Source organism: Numenius arquata, chromosome 7 (assembly GCF_964106895.1).
Source record: "Numenius arquata chromosome 7, bNumArq3.hap1.1, whole genome shotgun sequence".
Lineage (NCBI taxonomy): Eukaryota > Metazoa > Chordata > Aves > Charadriiformes > Scolopacidae > Numenius > Numenius arquata.
This window is the reverse complement of record NC_133582.1, coordinates 945,989-968,028: the sequence shown is the minus strand read 5'-3', so window position 1 is coordinate 968,028 and position 22,040 is coordinate 945,989. Positions and strand designations below refer to the sequence as shown.

Genomic DNA, 22,040 nt, shown 5'->3' with positions numbered 1-22,040 from the left:
AAAAGAGCTTTATTCCGAGAGGAAACTGTGAAATATCGGTGAGAAGTTTCACTGAGTTTCTTTCATTCTTCAGATTTATTCAACTAATAGTTTTTTTCAGCCGACTGGTTTGACCCTAAGCCCGTGTTGCTGAAGAGCAGCTGGGACAATAAATCACATCATGCCTAAGAGTTACTGCTCCCTGCTTTAGAGTACAAACAGGACCTGCCTTAGGAGCAAGCACACAGGCGTTATACCAAATGACGTAGTAGTTCAACTGCTGCAGAAAAAAAATGAGTCTGGAAGAAATAATATATACTTTCCCAATCAAATTTGATTTGATTTGAGCACACACACAGAAATTGCTATGGTTCGCAAGTCTTCCCGTCGCCTGCTTTCTGTACTACAGCAAATATTTTTCCAGGCTTGTTTTGAAGCATTTTTCATAGTGTTATTTCATTCCTGGAACTAGAGGAAAAAATGAATGAGGAACAAATTTCCAGCACTTCTGCAGCTGGGAATTTCACCTCGACGGTGAAGAAGGGTCGGATCCAAGCTCGGAGAGGGACCGGAGAGAGGTCTAACAGGTGCTCAGACACGGTATTTGTAAACCTTCTTCTATTCAGCCTGAAAAAAGCCCTGAATCTGCCCTGAATGTATTTTAAACCATAAACAGATGTGATAATACTAGAACACTGCTGTTTTCCCATTACTCATTGGTTCTGAACTGCTGGAGAGGGGACAGCAGAGGGCTACAAAGATGATGAGGGGCCTGGAGCATCTACCTTATGAGGAGAGGCTGAGGGACTTGGGTCTGTTTAGTCTGGAGAAGAGCAGACTGAGGGGGGGTCTGATCAACACCTATAAATACTTAAAGGGTGGGTGTCAGAAGGATGGGGCCAGTCTTTTTTCAGTGGTGCCCAGTGACAGGACAAGAGGGAACGGGCACAAACTTGAAAACGAGAAGTTCCACCTAAACATAAGGAGGAACTTCTTGACTTTGAGGGTGGCAGAGCCCTGGAAGAGGCTGCCCAGAGAGGTGGTGGAGTCTCCATCTCTAGAGACATTCCAAACCCACCTGGACACATTCCTGTGGGACCTGCTCTGGGTGGACCTGCTCTGGCAGGGGGGTTGGACTAGATGATCTCCAGAGGTCCCTTCCAACCCCATGTGATTCTGTGACTGTATTCACTAGAATTTGCTGTGGTTATTATTGCCAGCACTAGCAGCCAGGATAAAGGGTTTGGGTGTCTTTTAAATACCAGAAAAATCAAGTGTCTCGTGGAATATCCTAACGGTATTAGCAGGCTGTGAGCAGCGCTGCTTCGCTGTCACTGTCAGAGGGGCAGCGCACAGGTTAAATGAGGCGACTGTGCCTGCCTTGTCCCCCCTCATCCAGGAGCAGCGGCAAAGGCTTGTGGTCTCCCCTGCCCCCCAAAGCCCAGAGGCCGTGTCACTGGTGGCAAATTCCTCAACGCCAGTCTCATCAGGATCAAACAGAAACAGAGCTTTCTGGGCTCAGAGGAAAAAATTTAAAAAAAAAAAAAAAAAAAAAAAGACCCAAGCCCTGCCAAACGCTGCGTCTGGTGCAGTTCCTCCCTAAATCCCCATGGGAACAGGGTGGGAAATCAGGGGAATGTCGTGACGGTTTTCGCACTGTTACTCCATCCTCCGTAACTGTAAAATGCTACAGCTCGGGTCCGCGTTTAGAGACACGTGTAAGAAGCAAAAAGCAGCAAAAGCAAATTTACTTTTCTTTGTTAAATTGAAAGTCTATAAAGAGGAGTCAGCTCACAAGGTCTGAGTGCCCCAAGCCCCACAAAAATCTGAGTTTTAGGTGTCTGGCTTCAGTTCGCCACGCAATGCATGGGGTGGGCTGGGTACCTCGGGGCAGGACCTTCAAAACCAAGCCCAGCACTGAGTGGGAAACCAACAACTCTCAGCAGTGCTTTCAGACCAGGGCCCTCTGCTCTCCCCCCGTCGCTTCTGGTACCGCACTTGGGTTTTAGGATTGTCTCCCTGTACTCAGCACTGGTGAGGCCACACCTGGGGTATTGTGTCCAGTTTTGGGCACCTCAATCCAAGAGAGATATCGAGGTGCTGGAGAGAGTGCAGAGGAGGGCAACGAAGCTGGTGAAGGGCCGGGAGAATAAATCTTATGAAGAGTGATTGAAGGAGCTGGGACTGTTTAGTTTGAGGAAGAGGAGGCTGAGGGGAGACCTCATCACTCTCTACAACTACTTAAAAGGACACTGTAGAGAGGTTGGTGTTGGTCTCTTCTCACAGGTCATTAGCGATAAAACAAGAGGGAATGGCTTCAAGCTGCAACAGGGTGGGTTTAGACTGGACATTAGGAAACGATTCTTCACAGAAAGAGTGGTCGGACACTGGAAGAGGCTGCCCAGGGAGAGGGTTGAGTCACCATCCCTGAATGTGTTTAAAAGTCATTTAGATGTGGTGTTGGGCAATATGGTGTAGGGAAGAACTTCGTAGAGTAGGGCTGATGGTTGGACTCGATGATCCCAAAGGTCTTCTCCAACCTGAATGATTCTATGATCCAGGAGTCATAATCCAGGTCCCTGCAGACAGGACCCTGACTATTTCTAAAAGGACTAAAGGAGCACCGGGTCATTCCCTTACTCTTTTTACCTCTGCTCCTGGTTCCTACCCCTCACAAGAGGTAGCAGAAATGACTCCCAGTTGTCTCCTCTGTCCTCCTCCCACCACACTGTCCTCTCCCCGAGGACAGGACACTCATAAAAGAGGGACCGGCATGTTGCCAGGGTTATTCTCAGATGTGTGGAGCATCCACAACCCTGAAGGCCTCCAGTCTGCATTAATGGACAGCCATGGGATGTGGGGAGGGCAATATAACAGTGAAAATCTGCTTTAAAATCCATCTTTGCTGACCAGAGCTGTGGGTTGCATTATGTAGTGTTTTGGGACACCACCGAGCTGGTTTGGGGTAGGTGACACCGGCTGCTGGTGCTGAGCGGTGGGAAGAGTGGCGCTTTCTGCTGGTTTCCTGACAGATTTGTGCCTTTTGCTCTCTGGGTTTGCAGCCGGAGTGTCTGCTCAGCAGCCCAGCCGCAGATTAGCAACTGCTATTGCAAAGTCTGCTTTTTTTTCCGTTTACCAGATGGCTAAAGGATTGCACCCTTCTTTTTTTTTTTTTTTTATTTTTTTTTTTTTAATATATGAACTGTGCAACTGTCTTTTGAGCCTGTCTCAGCTGGAGATGAGATGATGATGCTGAGCTCTGCGCTGGGCAGCGGTTCGGCTCCGTTTGGAGGCTGCAGCAGATCAGCTCAGCCCCCACTTCTGATGAGGCATTTCCCTTCGTGAAGACACCAGCTGCGGGCTCTGCACAGACCTTGCTCTGGCCACAGGCTGTCTGCCAGGCTGCGTGTTTAGAACCAGCCTTGGGAAGCTGGGTCCTTCCTAAAAGATGTCCCCTTTTCCCTGTGGCGGCTGCTCGGAGCTGCCTTAGCAAGGTGCTGCTGCTGAGCCCTGCTGTTGTAGGAGCTGGAGCAGGGCAGGGAATTCTCTATGAGGGCTCAATATCTTGGAAATTATTTCCCCCCCACCTCCAAGCCACATGCAGTCATTGGTCTCCAAGAGGGAGTCGTATTCCTGGCCTGTGAGAAGGTGGGTGGAGAACCCGGGGACATAAAACCCTGCGGATGGTAGAGGGGTGAACTCGTTTCCATCCTTCTGATCCAGCTGGGTTTTGGGGCTACACTCAAGGAAATGTAAAGTGATTGTTTTAATACAGTTCAAGGGGTGCCAAAGGTGCTAGAGCGCTGGGAGCACTTTCTCTTATGAGCCTCTATATAAATAAAAAGTCATATATGAAAAGAAAGGAGAAGCAGGTTCTCAAGACTTTTGAAAAGCAAGTTTCTACCCTTTCTGCTGCTGTGATTGGCAAAACCAGCCTGCTTCTGAATGCCTGGGTGAGAAACTGCAACCCTAATTTGTGCCACTGGGCTTTATGGAATAATGAAACTCTAGGGACAATTTTTTTACTGAGGAACAACAAAACATACCCCCAGCTTGAGCTGCCACCCCAACACCAATTTCATTAGGGGCACAGGATGGGAATTTTGGGGAGCAAGAACTCCTGTTTTTAGGGAGCAGAGGTGAGGGGGGTGGTTATTGAAGTACAGCGTTGGTTTAGCTGTGAGACCAGAACGATGGCTGATGTGAAACTTTTAAGAACAGGTTTGACACATACATGTCAGGCACGACCAGTGGTCACGGAAGCAGGGGAAATAATGGTCAGCTAAAGCTCTCAGCAGCCCTGTGTTCTGTCTTCTCTGGGATGCTCCGTGAGTCTCTGGTCAGGCCTACAGCACGCTTCGTAATTGTGACTGCTGCAAATCTAGACACAACCAATAAAACAGTTGGGATTGAAATATTAGAGCTGTTTGCCTAGAAATTGGCCAGAGCGGGGCTGGGAAGATCTGTGTGTAAGGGAAATATATGTGATATGCCGGGTGGTCTTTGCTCATCCTCCAAAAATGCCTTATGTTCCTAATTTGCTGCCTATCTTTATTAATTATCATATTTATTTGAAGCCATTTTAAAAGCATAAAGCATTATGTCAATGGAAAAGCTACTAGAGGACTGCTGGAATCCTTCCATTTATGCCTCATCTGTAAAAATTACATCAGAGGGAGGAAAAGGGAAACGAGCCGAAGAGAAAGGGAGGGACACCAGGTGAGGAGCGATCAGGGCAGCATGCTGCTGGTCCCCCTCTCAGCCACAGGACTCACTGCCAGGGGCCCTGAAGGTCTCTCTTCACTGGTCTTGGACCACAGAGGGCAATGGTGCTGCCAAAAGGTCCTAATGGAACAAAGCCTTTTCTTTTTATTCCCTCGGGGCTCCTACCCACCTGCCTTCATTCCTCATATCTCCAACGGGACAGCGATGAATGGAGCAATGGTGTTTCAGGTGGGATCCCTGAATGACTCCGAGCTGCCCGAACTATTCTGGGGCTCATTTATTACCCCACTATCATCTCAATTGATGGAGTCTCCTCGTTACAAGCCTGTCTCTGACTCTAAACCGCTTTCACCAGCAGGCAGCCACCCCACAGAAAGCGTGCTGCCCTGCGTTCACCCTGTGATGGCTTTGAGCTGGTGAGACGGGATAAAGCAGCATCCAAAGAGGAGAGTCACTTCTGGCTGAAAATCAAAGGAAGAAATTGATCATGGCAGACAACACTGTTTAATTGTTTAGAAAAAATTAAGTATCCAAGACCTTTACAAAGGCCAGTAAAACACACCAGTGGTGATCACCTCTTCTTGGAGTTGTTTCTTGTGGGTGCTTTCTGCAGCTCAGCCCATAGGCATAAGTGATAAATTTAGGTTGGAACCTCGAGAAGATTTCTCACAAGCAGAACAACGTGGATGTAAATGAGATTCCCAATACAAGACCTAAAAGGAGTGAAGGATGCCAAATGAGGTGGGCTCCCAGAATGTTCTTGGAGGAGCCCAGTCAGCTACTGGAAGGGATTATCTAATGCCACTGGCCTCAGGTCAACGGTCTGGAAAGCCTCCTCCTCTGGGGATGTGTCTCCTCCTTTTGGTCGCAGCAGGATCACAAGGAGATCTCCTGCTACCACAAGGCTCCACATGCCCCTCTCCAAGCAGACATGGATCAAGCCACCACCTCCTCCCAACCCAAAGGCACCAGGAGCTACAGCAGTTCATCACTCCTGGAAACCTGGCCTTGGAGTCACCTCTGTGACTTTAACTGCTCTGGAAGCCAGAAGGTGCAATGGCTTTCACCTCTTTCTCGTTCAAAAATTAATTGTTCTGATTATGTCTTCCTTAAAAAGGGACTAACGCTCATGCTCATGGGGGCTTCAGACTGATTAGTACTGAAAAAAATAAAAAAGCACTGCATAGCAGACAAGCACAGAATAAACGGTGCTGGGAAAGACAAGCATCCAGGAGGATTTTCAAGTTGGCAATTATGCAGTTTAGCAGAGGATGCTGGTGACAGCACAGTAATCATCTGCTCCTCTTCATAAAAACAAGCAAAAAAAACCCCACGCCATTTCAGCTGGACAAGGGAAAAGGAACAGAGATTTATGCTGTCTATACTTTCCAAAAGCATTAAATCTGAAGAGCATAGACTGAGCTCAGTTGCTGCAGATAAAAGAAGGGAAGTGGAGAATTATTACAGATGTCTACTGCAAAATGCTAATGCTTACATTGTCTTTACCACAGATGGCAAAAAAAGTGAGGAAGACAAAAAAATGTATCTGAAAGAACCTAGAGAAAATAAGGACAATGGGCATCAAAGCGGTGGTTACCTGTTGTTATCGGTTCAGAGTCCTTCGTATTTGCAGAGTAGCGAGATGAGCTACAGAGGGAAAAAAAAAATGCAGTGAAAGACATAAACAAAGAAAGGATTTCCAGTTATGTTCTAAAGAGAGTTAGAAAATCCACAGCATGGAACTGAAAGGAAAGAGAAAGGAGAGAAGGAGAGAATATGAACTGCTGAGAGGAGAGCAAGCCAAAGTATTAGTCATCCCTTGAGTCTACCCTGAAAGGTTAGTGTTATTTTTAAGAACACATTCCTTTAAGGAAAAGAATAATTTCCTAGCAGAGGTAATTTCTGGATGGTCATAAACTCTCTCAAGGGAAGCAGAAGCACCAAAAATGAAGTCAACAAAAGCTAGGCAAAGGAAGGCCAGGAGGAAATCTGCACAGGAGTCCTCAGGACAACCCCAAGAGAGAGCTGCTGCTGGAAGGGCAGAGATATAGAAAATCCTGGCAGAGATGTGTTGTTGGGTAGGTAAAGATCTGGGTGGGAAAACATCTACAAGGAAAGGGAGCAGAAAACAGGTATGTGCTTCCTAGAGACCATCTGCAGTTAGATGGCAGTAGTGTCCCTGTTGCGGTGACAGGAAGAGAATGCTGACACAGCGTCATTGAGTTTAGATTTGCTTCATTTGAACAATATCAGATATTAATGGGGGTGAAGGCAGGCCACAGTGTTGTCACCCACCCTGCAGCCCACGATACAGGATCTGTGGATTTGTGCCCATCTTTCCTGTAGGCCCCCTTTACATACTGAAAGGCCACAACAAGGTCTCCCCAGAGCCTTCTCCTCCAGGCTGAGCCCTCCCAACTCTCTCAGCCTGTCCTCACAGCAGAGGGGCTCCAGCCTTCGCAGCACTTTCATGGCCTCCTCTGGACCCTGCTCCAACAGCTCCATGTCCTTCCTGTGCTGAGGACTCCAGAGCTGGACAGAGTGCTCCAGGTGGGGTCTCACCAGAACAGAGCAGAGGGGCAGAATCACCTCCCTCGCCCTGCTGGCCACACTTCTTTTGATGCAGCCCAGGATACAGTTGGGTTTCTGGGCTGCCAGTGCATGTTGCCGGCTCACCTCCAGCTTCTCATCCACCAAGACCCCCCAAGTCCTTCTCGGCCAGGCTGCTCTCAATCTCTTCATCCCCAGCCTGTATTGATAGTGGAGGTTGCCCCCACCCAGGTGCAGGACCTTACTCTTGGCCTTGTTGAACCTGATGAGGTTCACATGGCCTTGTTGAACCTGATGAGGTTCACATGGGCCCACTTCTCGATCCTGTCCAGGTCCCTCTGGATGGCATCCCTTCCCTCCAACATGTCAACTGCACCGCTCAGCCTGCTGTCTTCCGTAAACTTGCTGAGGATCCACTCAATCCCACTGTCTATGTCATTAATGAAGATATTAAACAGCACCGGTCCCAGTATGGACTCCCGAGGGACACCACTTGTCACTGACCTCCATCTGGACATTAAGGGGATGTTATGGAGGGGAAGGAAGTCATATACTTCTCACTTCTTTTTCAGTAGTATCAAAAGGGTTCAGGGAAGTGCAAATAATGCCCCACCTCTTGCCAACTTTCTGAAATATCAAACACTAATTCAGTCTAGAGTTAAAGGTATTTTTAATAAATAAGGTCAGGAAGATCATTTAAGGAAAACTATCACAACTCAGGGAATCTGGAATATTTGAATCAAATCTGAACCTCAGCTTACTGAAATTTCCAAGCTTCTGCTAGGTGAGTTAGACCGCGATTTTTCTACAATTCCAGAAATGTTTTATGGTCTTTTCCCTAACTTTATGGTGAATTACAACTTTTACAGAATGAAATCATTGCCATAAAGTGCTGAATGATGGCATTGCAAAGATATGTAATACACTCATGGTGAAACACTCTCAAAATAGAAAAGTCTCAGGAACATCTTGGTTTGAAAATTCACATTCAGCATCAAAACTGAAAAGAAGAGAAAGAGAAAACCAGGAAATTCTGAGAAATTTCTGAGGGTATCTCCTGGAATTATATCAACAATTTCTGCCTCAGGGTTTGTGAAAAAGTATGGAATGATCCTAGCACCAACTGTTTATCAGGAATACTGTCTGCTGGTCCCAGATGATCAGACACCCCGTACAGCACAGGACATACAGCGTTCTGAAGCACAGCCAGGTGAGCACATCTTTTTTCACCTGTACAAGAATGTATGTTACCCTTCACTCAGACCCGAACATTTCCCAGTAGAGTTGGCTGAAAAAGGTTTTTCCAGCCCTAAAACGCTTTGCTTCCTAAACCTTTGCCATGAGATCAGTCTCTTGGAGGAGTAAAACTGTTGGCTTTTTCACGGCACTGGGCAGCACGTGTGCCCAAGACACAGGAGCTCTCTGGAGCTGGTTCTAAATGGAGCCGCTTTATCATCCCTCTGCAGGCTGCAAAAAGTCAAGTATTAAACCACTGGAGAAATTGTACAGTTCTGATATTCCCAAATTTCAGGGCAGAAACTCAGAAATTTTAATGAAGCTCATGTTTGATTGGGATTTTCCAATTCATCTCCATTTCTGATTCCGAAATATTCAATGTAAGTGCTTGAAGATGGCCTAGAAAATCAAAATGCACCTGGTGGCTGAGTGTCACATCTGCACTCTGAGAAGGTGCCTCAGCTGAGACTCATGGGTGGCCTTCAAAGAGAATTCCAGGCTCTGCCTGTGCTCCAAGTGCTGCAAGGCGTGCTCCAGTGTGTGCTAATGTTTAGATTACTGCTCTCAGCAATGAACAATATTTTTTTTAAAAAAAAAAGTTAATAAGGCAGCAGTTGATTTTTAAAATGGATGCAATCAGTTGTTTTCCAGATGGTCACACGACAGTGGCTCAAGAGCAGCAGCTCTGGTGTTTGCTCTGGCCCAGCGTTGGGGCTTCTTTCATGGGCATCTGCACCCCAGAAGAATGGAAATCCAGCGAGTATCTGATGAGTGTACATACCTCATCAGCTCATTTGGAGATGGTAAGATGAGCTCCTGCCAGGATATAAGACCTACATCATTGGGGCTTTCACAGATTTGGGAGGATTTCCAATGTAAAGTGTTTATATGTGCAGCTGCAAGCTGTAGAACAGAAAATAACAAACTGCTGTGCTTCTATTCAAGCCATACACATGGGGATGTGCAAAACCAGTAACTTGCAGAGGTCAAAAATCTCTCCCTGCAGTTGTCGCTGCTCCCAGGCAATCCTGCAGGTTGGGCTGGGTTGATTTCTGCTCCATGAATTTGTGCTACCAGCTGCGTTCTCTGTGGTTCTCTCAGCCAGGGGAAATGGTGACTGGCAGCTCTAGCAAGGAACAACCAGGATGGGCTTCCTTCTGTAAATATGGGATAATATTCCTTCTGTTAAAGGGATACTTGGAAAGACGCAGAGCAGTGCCAAAGAATTTTTCAAGAGCTAAAAGTTTAAAGATGTCAGGACATCTCAATGTCCTTGCTCATTCCCTTTCTGCGTTGCCCTTATGGAGGCAGGGAGTATTCTCACCAGGAAAAGAGAAATTCCCTGTTTGTTTTATTACCCGTGTCATCAATCTCCATCTTCGGCCATCATGTCGGCCTCCCAAGGAACAAGGGATGTTTCTGTTTGGAAAAATCAGGCCAATGGTTGCCAGCCGTCCTTGCCAACAGCCACGTCAGGCAGCATCTCCTGCCCAGAGCGATGCCCTACGGCAGTCCATTGCACGCTTGACCCCTTCAAGGTACAATCCTTAATGCAACCTTTCCTGGAGTTTGTTGACAAATATGAAATAACCACCGATTGCACCGCGCTCTCCAGCACAGCAGTGAACGTATTCCATGTGACAGATAATTAGTCACTTATTTAAGGGGCCTTTTTTTGCCCCCCCAGGCAGCAGCAAGAGTGGGGTTACTCGGTGAGAAAGCTCACGAGGACTCCTAAGTCTGAGACACCCCAGACGGGCCCTGACTCTTGGGGTCTTGTGTAGTCCTGGGCTCCCAAGGCCCTTGCACAGCCAGCCACAGCACGTAAAATGGGGCAAAACTGTAAGTACGGCAAGGAATATGATAATAGGAAGGGTTGGGACGGTGCCAGCCTCATCTACAGATGCATTTTAAAGGTACGGGGTGTAGAGCTGCACTTCTGCCTAACAGCCTGCCTTCAGCACACGCTAAATTCGGTGATAAAAAGTTCATTTGTTCAACTTCTGTTTATACAAGCAAATAGGAGCTCTGGTTTCCTGGAAAAGCGTAACTAGTAATCCAAAGTGTTCTTGTCACCTTGGTTATCACAATCTTGCTTTCTGTGAGGGTTATGATGTGCCCAAGGTATGTCCGGTATCAGCTTTTTTCTGGTTTTGTAACCTCTAGCATTTTGATTTTATCCTTGGGGAAGAAAACAGTGAAGAAGTAGGAAAGTTCAGCAGAAACATGATACAGAGGACAAAGCTTGGCACGGAACCGCAGCCGCTGATGAAAACACTCCCTGGGCAGCTCCCTCGTACTCTGTGAGGCTGAATCCGCTCACTGTGATTGAACAACGCAGCTGTAGCCAGCACAAAGTTATCGTTTAAATCTCTTTACAATAATGATTTATTGTTTATAATAATTTATGCAGCTCCGATCTGCAGTTTGGGTGCCCACACACATTTATTGGGCACAGACAACCCCTGAAAGACACAGAAATTCACTGTATCTGATAGGACACCTGATCCTGTACTTTCCAATGAGGCATGTCCAAGACCGACTGTTTCCTTCTGCAAATACTGTGAACCCTGTTATAAATGAGAAGCCCCATCTCCCAGTGGTCTCACTGTGCTTTTAATAATCACCATTGACTTATGGAGGGAATTATGGGCTAGATTTTCATTGACACCACGTAACCCCACTGTTGTGACTTCACAGCAGCTTTTCAGCCCTTACCGTAGCATCAGCAGAAAGTTACATCTTGCACATCTCAATAGGTCCCTTATAAAAGTCATCCAACACCATGCCATTGCAGCAGAGCATGCAGACCTGAGCTCGTAACAGAACAGCACTGGAAAAGACACCAGGAGATCCCTTATTCCATCTCCACCACCTGGACAGACTCATACAGACCCAGGTGCATTATCAGCAGATGTTTGTCTAACTTGCTCTCAAAGAGCACCTTGCTGAAGAAGCAGGCTCTCTCCCACAGTAGCCCACCCCACCGTTTGTTTGTTCTATTAGGAAAGTTCTCCCTGATGTTTAAACCAAAACTTTCTTTCCACAATTTGATCTGGAAGAGGCTACCCAAAGAGGTGGTGGAGTCTCCATCTCTGGAGACATTCAAACCCCACCTGGACACGTTCTTGTGCAACCTGCTCTGGGTGGACCTGCTCTGGCAGGGGGTTGGACTGGATGATCTCCAGAGGTCCCTTCCAACCCCATATCATTCTGTGATTGCGTGAAATTATTCTCCTCAACTTTTCAAGAGTTTTTGATACAGATAGAGAGTTGTATTTGACCAAGAAACATCTTATCCCACACGCCTACCTCCAGGCTCTTCCACACTAACTCATGTAACCTCCCCACAGTGACTGTGCTTTCGCAACAACCTTTTCTGTCTGCCCCTGGGAACTCCATGGCCAGGCCACTGGTTTCCTGTCACAGACCGCAACACAGCACAGCCGTGGTGTTCCCAGTAGCTGAGAAGTGGGAGACCATCACGAGTCTTCCAAGTTTTGGTCTTGTTTATACAACATTGGAACCTGTTCTTTGTTTTTTCCTGCTGCAGCTTGCTGTTGTTGACTCTTGCTCAGCATGTTTATGCCAGCGTGCCCTGTTCCTTGACATCCCTCATGGAGTGATCACCCTCACATGCACGCTGCACGCGATGCAGAGCAAGAGCAAGAGTCATGTTCAGGCCGATGGAATGCATCCTGAATAAATGCAGGAATGTGTTTTTTGACCTTTGGTGGCATCACAGAATGGTCAAGGTTGGAAGGGACCTCTGGAGATCATCCAGTCCAACCCCCTGCCAGAGCAGGTCCACCCAGACCAGGTCCCACAGGAATGTGTCCAGGCAGGTTTGGAATGTCTCCAGAGACGGAGACTCCATCACCTCTCTGGGCAGCCTCTTCCAGGGCTCTGCCACCCTCACAGGAAAGAAGTTCCTCCTCATGTTTAGATGGAACTTCCCATGTTCCAGTTTGTGCCCATTCCCTCTTGTCCTGTCACTGGGCACCACTGAAAAAAGACCGGTCCCATCCTCCTGACACCCACCCTTTAAGTATTTATAGGCCTTGATCAGATCCCCCCTCAGTCTTCTCTTCTCCGGACTAAAAAGACCTGAGTTCCTCACCCTTATTGTCCCTCTCCTTGTCACCCCATGCCCACGTCTCCCCGGCTTGGGGAGAACAAGATGGCTCCTGGCTCTGTTTGCAGTTCACATGGCTTGTTTTCAATCAACCTCTGGTAAAAAGGGCTGGGTAGGAAACCTCCTGCAAGCCACATGTTCCCCACAGCTGCCAGGTGAAAGGCGCTAATCTAGAGGGACATGGGGTTTGGGTTTGCGTGTGAGAAAGTTCCTGTATTTCACCTTGTGCAGTGTTATCCCAGTCCTACTTACTGCAAATGTAGAAGAATAAAGTCATTATGAATAAGTGGAAAAAGAATGAAACTAGAGAAGGAGCTGAGGCCAAGCTGGGCAGGTGACACTGGGCTTTGTTTTCTGGATAATGCACTGTTAAATGTCTCATACTCCTTTGGTGAGAGGTACCACTTCGAGACCACACGCTGTGCTTCCTCACGAAGAATTCACACCTTTTTTCTTGGCTCTGCTTCTCCTGTATCCTGTAATAAAAGTCTCCTACACTGTGGTTGGTCTCGGCGTATTGGGAAAATAGTGGATGGAGCCGGGGAAGGAACCATGAAAGCTGTAGCGTCCCATTTTAGGTGGAGGAAGCAGGATACATGGCAATGGCAAACTCACTCCTGACAACTGCGTCAATACAATTTACTATTGTTTAACACTAAAACTGTTCACATATTTATTATTCTAACTAATATGCAATTAAAATCAGGGAGGGAGGAACAACAGACCCAAGCTGCATGTGAACAATGGACCAAGGAAGACGATCGTGCGCAGGAAGAAGACACATTAATCATATTGACCCTCACCCAACATCCAGCCAACCCATTCGTCTTCAGATGATCGCTGTGGAGATGATGCATCGTTCATTCCTGAAATCAGACTGCAAACTATAAAGGGAAAATCCTATGGCACCTTGCTGGTATTTGCTCTTGTGCTGAACTTAGAATACAATGTACAGAGAGATCTCTGCCTTAATTAGCTGCCCACTGCGCTAGAGCTGGCTGCTAGCTCTTCTCTCCATATGAAACCACAGAGCTTTCTCAGTACATTATTTCCACATGTGCTTATATTACTATCCCTGCCCCCTTGATCCAGCATTTTAACAAGCATTCATCTCCAAAAAAAAAAAAAAAAATATCTATCCACTTACCCAAAGCGTCCCTCGGCCCAATCCTCCCTTTCCATCAGCATGAGCCAGAAGAATCCCCGGGGAGATCCATGGAGCCTCCCCGGTGGGTGGCTGTCGAGAATCAGATCAAGAGACTCTTTTTTCATAGGGTTTGATTCCTCTTTATTAGGGGTACGATTTCTCATTCTTTCCTCCAGACACATTGAAGTCCTCTCTTGCCCACGCCGTGGAGCCGGGGGTCTCGGGACCCCCTGTTAGCGCCAGGCAGACGTGAGCCACCACGGCGACGGGACCAGGACACTGAGACCTGGAAGGGAGCACCACCAGCTCGTGCCTGCCAGTGGGAACAGGTAATTCAAAGGTGTCCACAGGTCAGAAACAAAGAGGAGCCAACACTTTCACAGAATCACAGAAACTTCTTGATTGGCAGGGACCTTTGAGATCATTGAGTCCAACCACAAAAAAAAAAAAAAAAAAAAACCAAAAAAAAACCACCACACCAAACAGACAGACACAAACAAACAGACACAACCCAACAATCTCGGGCACTAGAGCATGCCCTGAAGTGCCATGTGTACACGTTTCTTAAATACCTCCAGGGATGGCGACTCCACCACCTCCCTGGGCAGGCTGTTCCAGTGCCTGACCACTCTCTCACTAAAGTCATTCTTCCTGATATCTAATCTAAACCTCCCCTGCCCCAACTTCAGACCATTTCCTCTGGTCCTGTCATTATTCCCTTGAGAGAAGAGGCCAACACCCACCTCTCTACACCCTCCTTTCAGGTAGTTGTAGAGGGCAATGAGGTCCCCCCTCAGCCTCCTCTTCTCCAAACTAAACGTGCCCAGTTCCTTCAGCCTCTCCTCATATGACTTGTTCTCCAGACCCCTCACCAGCTTGGTGGCTCTCCTCTGGACACCCTCCAGCAGCTCCATGTCCTTCCTGTAGTGAGGGGCCCAGAACTGAACACAGCACTGGAGGTGAGGCCTCACCAGTGCCCAGGACAGAGGCACCATCACTGCCCTACTCCTGCTGGCCACGCTGTTCCTGACACAGGCCAGGATGCCATTGGCCTTCTTGGCCACCTGGGCACACTGCTGGCTCATGTTAAGCTGGCTGTCCACCAACATCCCCAGGTACTTTTCTGCTGAGCAGTTTTCCAGCCACTCTTCCCCACTTCTGTGCCCCGTACACCTGCATCCACCCGACACTGCCCAGGACTACTCCTGTAGGAGAAGTCATGATGCTCACACCAGTATCTACACTTCAACTCAAGCTCTGGTTGCTTCTATGTTTTATCTTGTAGCCTGCACCAAATCCACCTTTCCAGGAACTGGTCTTTGGTCTACGCGAGTCACCTTCCCAGTTTGCTTCGTTTAGGGATAATATCAATATCGAAACCAAGAATTTTAAATTGATTGATGGCCAAAGTTGATTTAAGATGTTGCTTCATGTTACATTTATACAGTCTTGGGTTTGTTCATATTTAATACAAAAATATTTTGAAATTAAACAATTATTGACAAAATTGAAATTCAAATTTCCATGTAGGTGACTCAGTCTGGAGACCACAGTACCAAGCACCTCCCATACGACTGCAAAATTAGTTTCCTGTTATCTACTACCTTACAAATTTTATACTGTCTGAAAATTTAGCTGTATATGAATTTCTTCTAATAATAAAATACATTGAACGGCATCGTAATAAACTCAGTGGGTTTCTCTCTTCTTACGGGCTTTCATGAACAGCCAATCACTTTTATTACATTCTCAATGACTGTAATAAGAGTTAGTCTCGAAGTACGATAAAAATAAAGAAATACATAGATAGATAGCTGAATGAGGAGATCATTTAGGTGCTCTGACTGACCCTTTTCAGAAACCCATCTCCTTCCACCAATTATTTAGGCAAATTCAGAAGATTTGCCTCCCCAGTCACTCCCCTGAGGCCACAGTCCTGTCACCCCTCAGGACTGTCCCCCACTGGGAACACACGACGTGCTAGGGACAAGGGGTAGGCTCAAAGGAAAGGGATCAAAGGGAAACCCAGAAAAGGATAATTTGCAAAGCCTGCAAACAGCATCCACTGTGTTATACTTGGAAATTTCTAATATTCAGCAGTCCCAGCCTGCGGCAGTTCTCGTGGCCATTAGCAATCACCACTCCTCGGTCCCTAATAACGGGGGGAAATGAGGCAGAAAGGGAGCGAGAACAAACGGCAGACGTTGGGCAAACGTTGTCTTCAGCAGAAGGGAAAATACCCTTTAGAAAACAGAAAAACCATGAAACCATCTTCCACTATGGGAAGTGCTTTCTTATTAAAGAAAGATCAGCATAAGTTATGTGTTAGGGATAAGAACACACAACTCAAACATATGGCGCGAAGATTAGGCAGGGAATTTTTATTGCTTTATTATCTTCTCATACTGGGCAAAAAAAAATAACACTCCACAACTCTGCGGCTCTTAAAGCAGTTACACATATGGGAGGAAAAAGGCAAGAAACAAGACTGAAATATTCTGTATCTTTTATCATCTGCTGCCATCTGGAAATAGGTGTATTTTCTACAGATCTGGGGGTTGTGGGGAGAGCTCTGGGTGAGCAAAATAAATGATAGAATGGGATTTTTTTCAAAGCTAATCGATACAGTGATTCTACTTCAGTGGATTCTTGATCTGCACAACTGAGATATTTTAAGTTCTATTGAAATAAAATATTTCCAGATTTATACTCCTGGGCTTTACTTTATTTCCCCACAAAAGGATGTTACTGAAACAGAGAGTGAGAGACCCAATTGTAAAAAACTTGTACCAATGCAGGAAAAGGCAGGTTTTACCTCAATGGCAAGAGGGTGGTGTGATCTCAGCAGAAGGGAAGGGGAAGCAGCAGATACAGATGGGCAGAGGACATGAGAGACAGCGAGGAGACACCTGTGTCTCCACTTCGTCTTCTAAAAGGACAGCTGAGAGAGTTGGGGGGGTTCAGCCTGAAGAAGAGAAGGGCTCCCCGGAGCCTTAGAGCCCCTTCCAGTCCCTAAAGGGGCTCCAGGAGAGATGGGGAGGGACTCTTGATCAGGGAGCGCAGTGAGAGAACTGCGAGGAGAATTAGGGAAAGGGAAGGTCATGGAAGCCAAACTTCTAAAGCACAAAAAACTACAGCTAAAACAGCAATTGACCTGAAAAAAAAACCAAAAAATTTCACATTAATTCAATTAGGTTTTTTATAAAATTACTTATAAAGGTTACTTTAAAGATACTTATAGGGATTACTAGAAATACTTATAAAGATTACTTGGAGCTCTTTCACTGGCACCCAGGCCCCACACAGCAATAAGCTCTATTTCTGAAAGATTTGCTGGTTTGCTCCTGTTCCCAGAGAGCAGCTCCTGAGGTTCTCCATAAACCACAAAGGGCCTGAGGAACTTAACTGCGTTCATCACACACTCTCCAGTATGCTGGTCCTGTTGACGTTAACAGTAAAGCTTCCACTAGCTTCATGGTGACTAAAATAATACGCTTTTAAAGTGTGGTTGCTGGAAAAGTCCCAAGCGATGACACGTAAGGCCATGGTCAGCAGCCCAGCCACGGAAGCCACCATCACGCCACTCCAACCTGAAGACACACAACAGGAACCTCCATCTGCCACAGGAGGCTGCCTCACTAAACAAGCAAACACTAGACGTGTGTTATTACAAGTCATCTTTAATAGAATTTAAAAATAGCTATTGCAAACTTTATTTGAAGAAAAATAAATCAATGACAATTTTCCAAAATCCCGTGAAACAGTTGAGTTCCTCAATATTTGTTTCACTATTTGCAAAGGCAGAAGCAGTTGGCAGAGCTAGCGTGTTAGTGCACCTCCCTTTGCTCAAAACCATTCAGAAAAGCGTTCTTTTCCTGCCATCTCTGATTTGATCAAAAGTGGAAAGGTTTATGATGACCTTAAACTAGGCCAAAACGGGTATCTGACCATGTCTCAAGGCAGCCAAGACTTTAGTTCCAATTGCTTGAGGCCTGCTGTGGAAAAAGCCAGCAGGACAGCTGATGTACGGTAGATTGCACCTCCTTATGCAATACTTTCTTTGAGCCATTTTTTTTTTTTTTTTAATATTTTCTTCCTCATCTTAGTGCCCCACCCAACCTACCCATGCTAAAAACCACAACAAAAACATCAACTCATAACACAACATCACGAGATCTGAGCAAGGATGATGAAGCTTCTGGGTAACCACTAAGAAATACAAAATAAAATGTATGATTTGAAATTAAATGGGAATCTTAACACTGGAGTTCTGGCAACTCAAAGGTAGCACATAAGCAATTAATGCTCACACAATGGAAACTAACAAGCTGTCTATTAGGAAAAATAATCACTGGATTCACCTAATGCAGCACACGGTCAGGCTTTATTGCATAGAGCAGCATTAGTGCAACGATATTTCCAAGTGGCACAAAAAATACAATAAACTGAATAAGACACAACACTGAAGTCAAATATTTTGACGCAGGGTAAAGGAGAATCTAATAATAACTCAAAAGACCCAAACACGTAACTGCTGCTTATGGATAAATTACTACGGAAAACATCTAATTTCAAAATCTTTGATGTATTTAGAGGACTAAACACATAAATAGAGCTCACTGCATAAAGATTCACGGTGGAAGAAGGAAGGCTGTAACAGGAATATTATTGGCCGTTAGAATTAAAACTGAATACTCTTCCTTGGTATTTGAGATAGAAAAGTTATGCCGTTAGTAAAGCCGGTACCAGCTGCTTTCCAAATACAATCTTTCCTAAAAACCTAACTGTGTATTTTGAAAACCAGAACATCACACTGTGTTGTTGGTTTGGGCGCTTTGTGAAGATCTCATATGTTTTTAATTGCACACACGTTACACACCGCAGCACACTGGAGCCTAAAGAACAGCTCCGCATGTACACGTGCTTCCTACAGGAATCTGCTTAAACCCAGTACTGTCAATATTCATACCGACTGGGACAGCACACTGGGAGAAATATTGCTAGGATAATATTTTGAAAACTGAATAAAAACAATTTTTGAACCTTAGATTCGATTTTCAACAGAGACTTTCAAGGCAAGAGAGAGGCACGTTAACGCTGGACCTTGGCTCTTCTGTTCCTCCTGCACCAGTTTGGCCACTTGACCCTTTTCTAACTGGCCATTGATGGGCACAAGCCACAGGCTCCTGCTTGTGAAGTCAGTGGGAGCAAGGCGGGGGGAGATCCTTCAAAATGCATGATGTTTTTGTTTTAAACTCAGTCCTAAATAAATTACTATTTCTTATTGATTTAATAGCATATTAATGGCCCTGTGTCCACTGATGGCACGTGGCTGGAGAGGGTTTAGGAAGTACCAGAGAATACTCAGATTTCAAAGAAACAGCAACCACACAGAAACGTTCAAGCAATGACTCCATCACCAACTACCTTCTCCTGACTGCTTTTACCATCACTCCTTAAAGACCTAGTTCCTAAGGATTTTTCGCTAACAGGTTTCCCAATAACTTCAGCGGGAGCACAGCCCCTCTAACATCAGCAACCGGCTGTTTGTTCACCAACTCCGACAATCCCGTGATGTGGTGCATCATGACCGATGCTTTTTAGGGTGGGCGAGGCAGCCAAGAGTCATTGAGAAACACGTGTTGCTTGTCTCAAAAGCAAACGTAAAGCAGTACTAATAAAAGCCGCAATATCTGAAATTACGGTGAGCAGTTTAAATACATTTTTCTGGAGGATATTCAGGAAGCTGGGACTGCCTGCAAAATGAAACTCATTTATTCCTACTCTCTACTGCAAAGGAGTAGTTTATCTCCAGTACAACTTGTCTAGAAAATAAGCCTCTTTATCCTAAGATTAATCAGGCTCCTCTTGGAAGCTCTACATATAGTAAAAACTGAAAGTCGGTGAGCTTTGGGTTCTAGAAATTATATTAAATGGAGGCAAATGACATGCCAAGGCTGCTGAACCCAAAGGCCACCAAGAAATCAAACCCACAGCAAAACACACCCCAGTTCAGCGTGTGAGTGTTCTCCAGATCCCACACTCGGCACAGTTCACTCTCTGCTCCCACACACGGGGGACAGGGTTTGAGGCACAAAGATACGTTTCAGTTTGTATCTCGGTTTCTACCAGCTTTGGACTCATGTCATCAAGGGCATGACTTACAGAGGGGCAGATCCTGTGTCCTATTGACTAAGTAGCACTTCGGATTTCCAAAAAATCAGTATAACTGCCTGTGGGTCGGGGCAGCACGGGCACTCGCGTTAAGGCACTAATCAACTTCCAGGGCTGGATCCAAAGCGCACCAAAGACAAGTGAAACACATGAACTGAGTACAAAGAACCAGGCCTAAGCTCTGCCTGAGAGACAGAACAGAACCCCAGGTTTGGGAAAAACATTGTAGATTCTAAGTACAGATAAAGTAAAACAAATGACCCCACCTAAACTCATTTTACAGTTAAAAACGGACACCTTGACATTAGAAGGCGCCCAGTGCAGGAAGTTCAGGGCTCTTTCCGTGCTACCGTCCACCAGCTTCCTTTGTGAACAGAAGTACAGACGAGCATAAAATAAAAAAATATACAGTTTAAGCAGCAGCAAAATTTGAATAAAAATTAGAAATCGCTCAGGGAAAGTGACTGCCATATTATTACATGTGCACACGTGCACACTCCGTCTCAGAAAGGTAGGAAGGGAATCAATAGCCTTAAAATTTCCCCCTCTGTTAGTCGGCATGACAGCTATTAACTCCATTGCAGTGACCAGGGGTGTTATGAGCTTGGCTCCCCTATCACAAAGAAGTAAGCACTAGATATCAGGGGCAGTGTTCCAGAAGGATAAATCAGGGAAGACGTTCATACAGAGGGAGGAGTTCCCAAGGTCTCACCTTTTCCCGTCCATAGGGACCCGTAACTCTCCCCACGTGCAAGGAGCAGGTCTGGGTGTAAAAGTGGTTGCTGCTCTTCCCCATCCCTCTCCTCAGGGCCCCGCAGTCGACGTGGCACAGGGAGAGCTAAATAGATCTTTAGGGCTGATAAACCGCTCTTTGGGGTTATGTCACTTAAATCGTTGTCAAGATGATGCTGCGAAAGCAAGACATAAATGATGCCCCGGAGTGACATTTCCCGAAGACTCCTACAAACCAGAAAAGGATCAAAGCAACCTTCATCCTGCTGGCCATAAATATGCCAATGGCCACCAGCGTTCCCACACGGGAAGAGAGTTAGGTTTGTTTCCGAAAAACCCTGGAAAAATGAAGTCTCAAGCACAGATTCCATCTTTGATACATTTACAGTAAAAGCCTTTCAGAGTAAAATGCATGAGAACATCCTAAGGCCTTATTTTCAAACATGAATAACTTATGAATTGGCAAACCATCCACCTAGCTTGTCTGTAATGATAAAAAAACAGACTGACAACTTTCTGGAGTGTTCAGCAGTTTGTGAATGCAGCACTTCTTGGCTCTCAGATCTGCCGTGAAGCCAGCTCCTTATATTTTTCATATTATTCCCCATAAGAGCACACAGCAAAATTCAATATTAAAGATAAGTGTCATGTCTGCAGAACAGCACAAAGCGAGCTCTGGTACCAAGCTCCCAGGGCTCTGCTGCCCAACACCCCAACAGAGAAGCAGCCAGATTTCAGAAAAGCACAGGAAACTAATGTACAGCCCTAAAAACCAAGGAGCAATGAAAGCTGGGGTAGAAAGGGAGTGGGAACACAGAGCTGGGTTTGTGTTTTCTCAGGCTGCTTTCTCGGCAACTCTGTGCTTCTTCAGAAAATAACTGCAGTATGAAATGAACACTTGGAAAGTTTTTTCCAGCAGACACTTGAAGACGTTTTCTGGCCCAGCCAGAAATGTACCGCCCGGGCCAGCCCAGCTCCCCTGAACGCGGCAGGAGTTTGGTCGCTGTAATCACTAAAGACGGGCTGGTATCTGAACATAAGATTTTCTTTGGATAATTTATGGAAATCTTAGACGTGAAACATAATCCGTCTCCTCTTACAGCACCCAAGTGCAGAGGGAGTTGATGTGAAGGACAGAGAGCAGCCAGAAGAAGGAGGCCAGTGAGGAGCACCGAAGCAGGGCTGGAGAGCCATCGCGGTGGCAGAGACTGCAGTCGCTGTCACAGAAGTCACAAGGGGTGACACTTTGCATTACCCCCGAGTTGTACCTTCTCACCGCTCTTCTCCCTGTTCGGAAAGATTAGTTAGCATTAGTTAATGAGCTTCTGAGAACTTACCAACAAATTAGCTTCAAAAAGAAAG

The 22,040-nt window shown here is 46.1% G+C and overlaps 1 protein-coding gene across 1 annotated transcript in view; it reads right to left on the bottom strand.

Moving 5' to 3' along the window:
• Nucleotides 1-21,774: 21,774 nt before the first annotated feature.
• The window catches only part of CD109 (CD109 molecule), a 66,140-nt gene continuing 65,874 nt past the window's right edge, over nt 21,775-22,040 (bottom strand). Inside the window, exon 33 of the mRNA XM_074150576.1 lies at nt 21,775-21,965. Coding sequence (XP_074006677.1) covers nt 21,775-21,965 — 191 coding nt within the window. The remainder of the gene's footprint in view (nt 21,966-22,040) is intronic.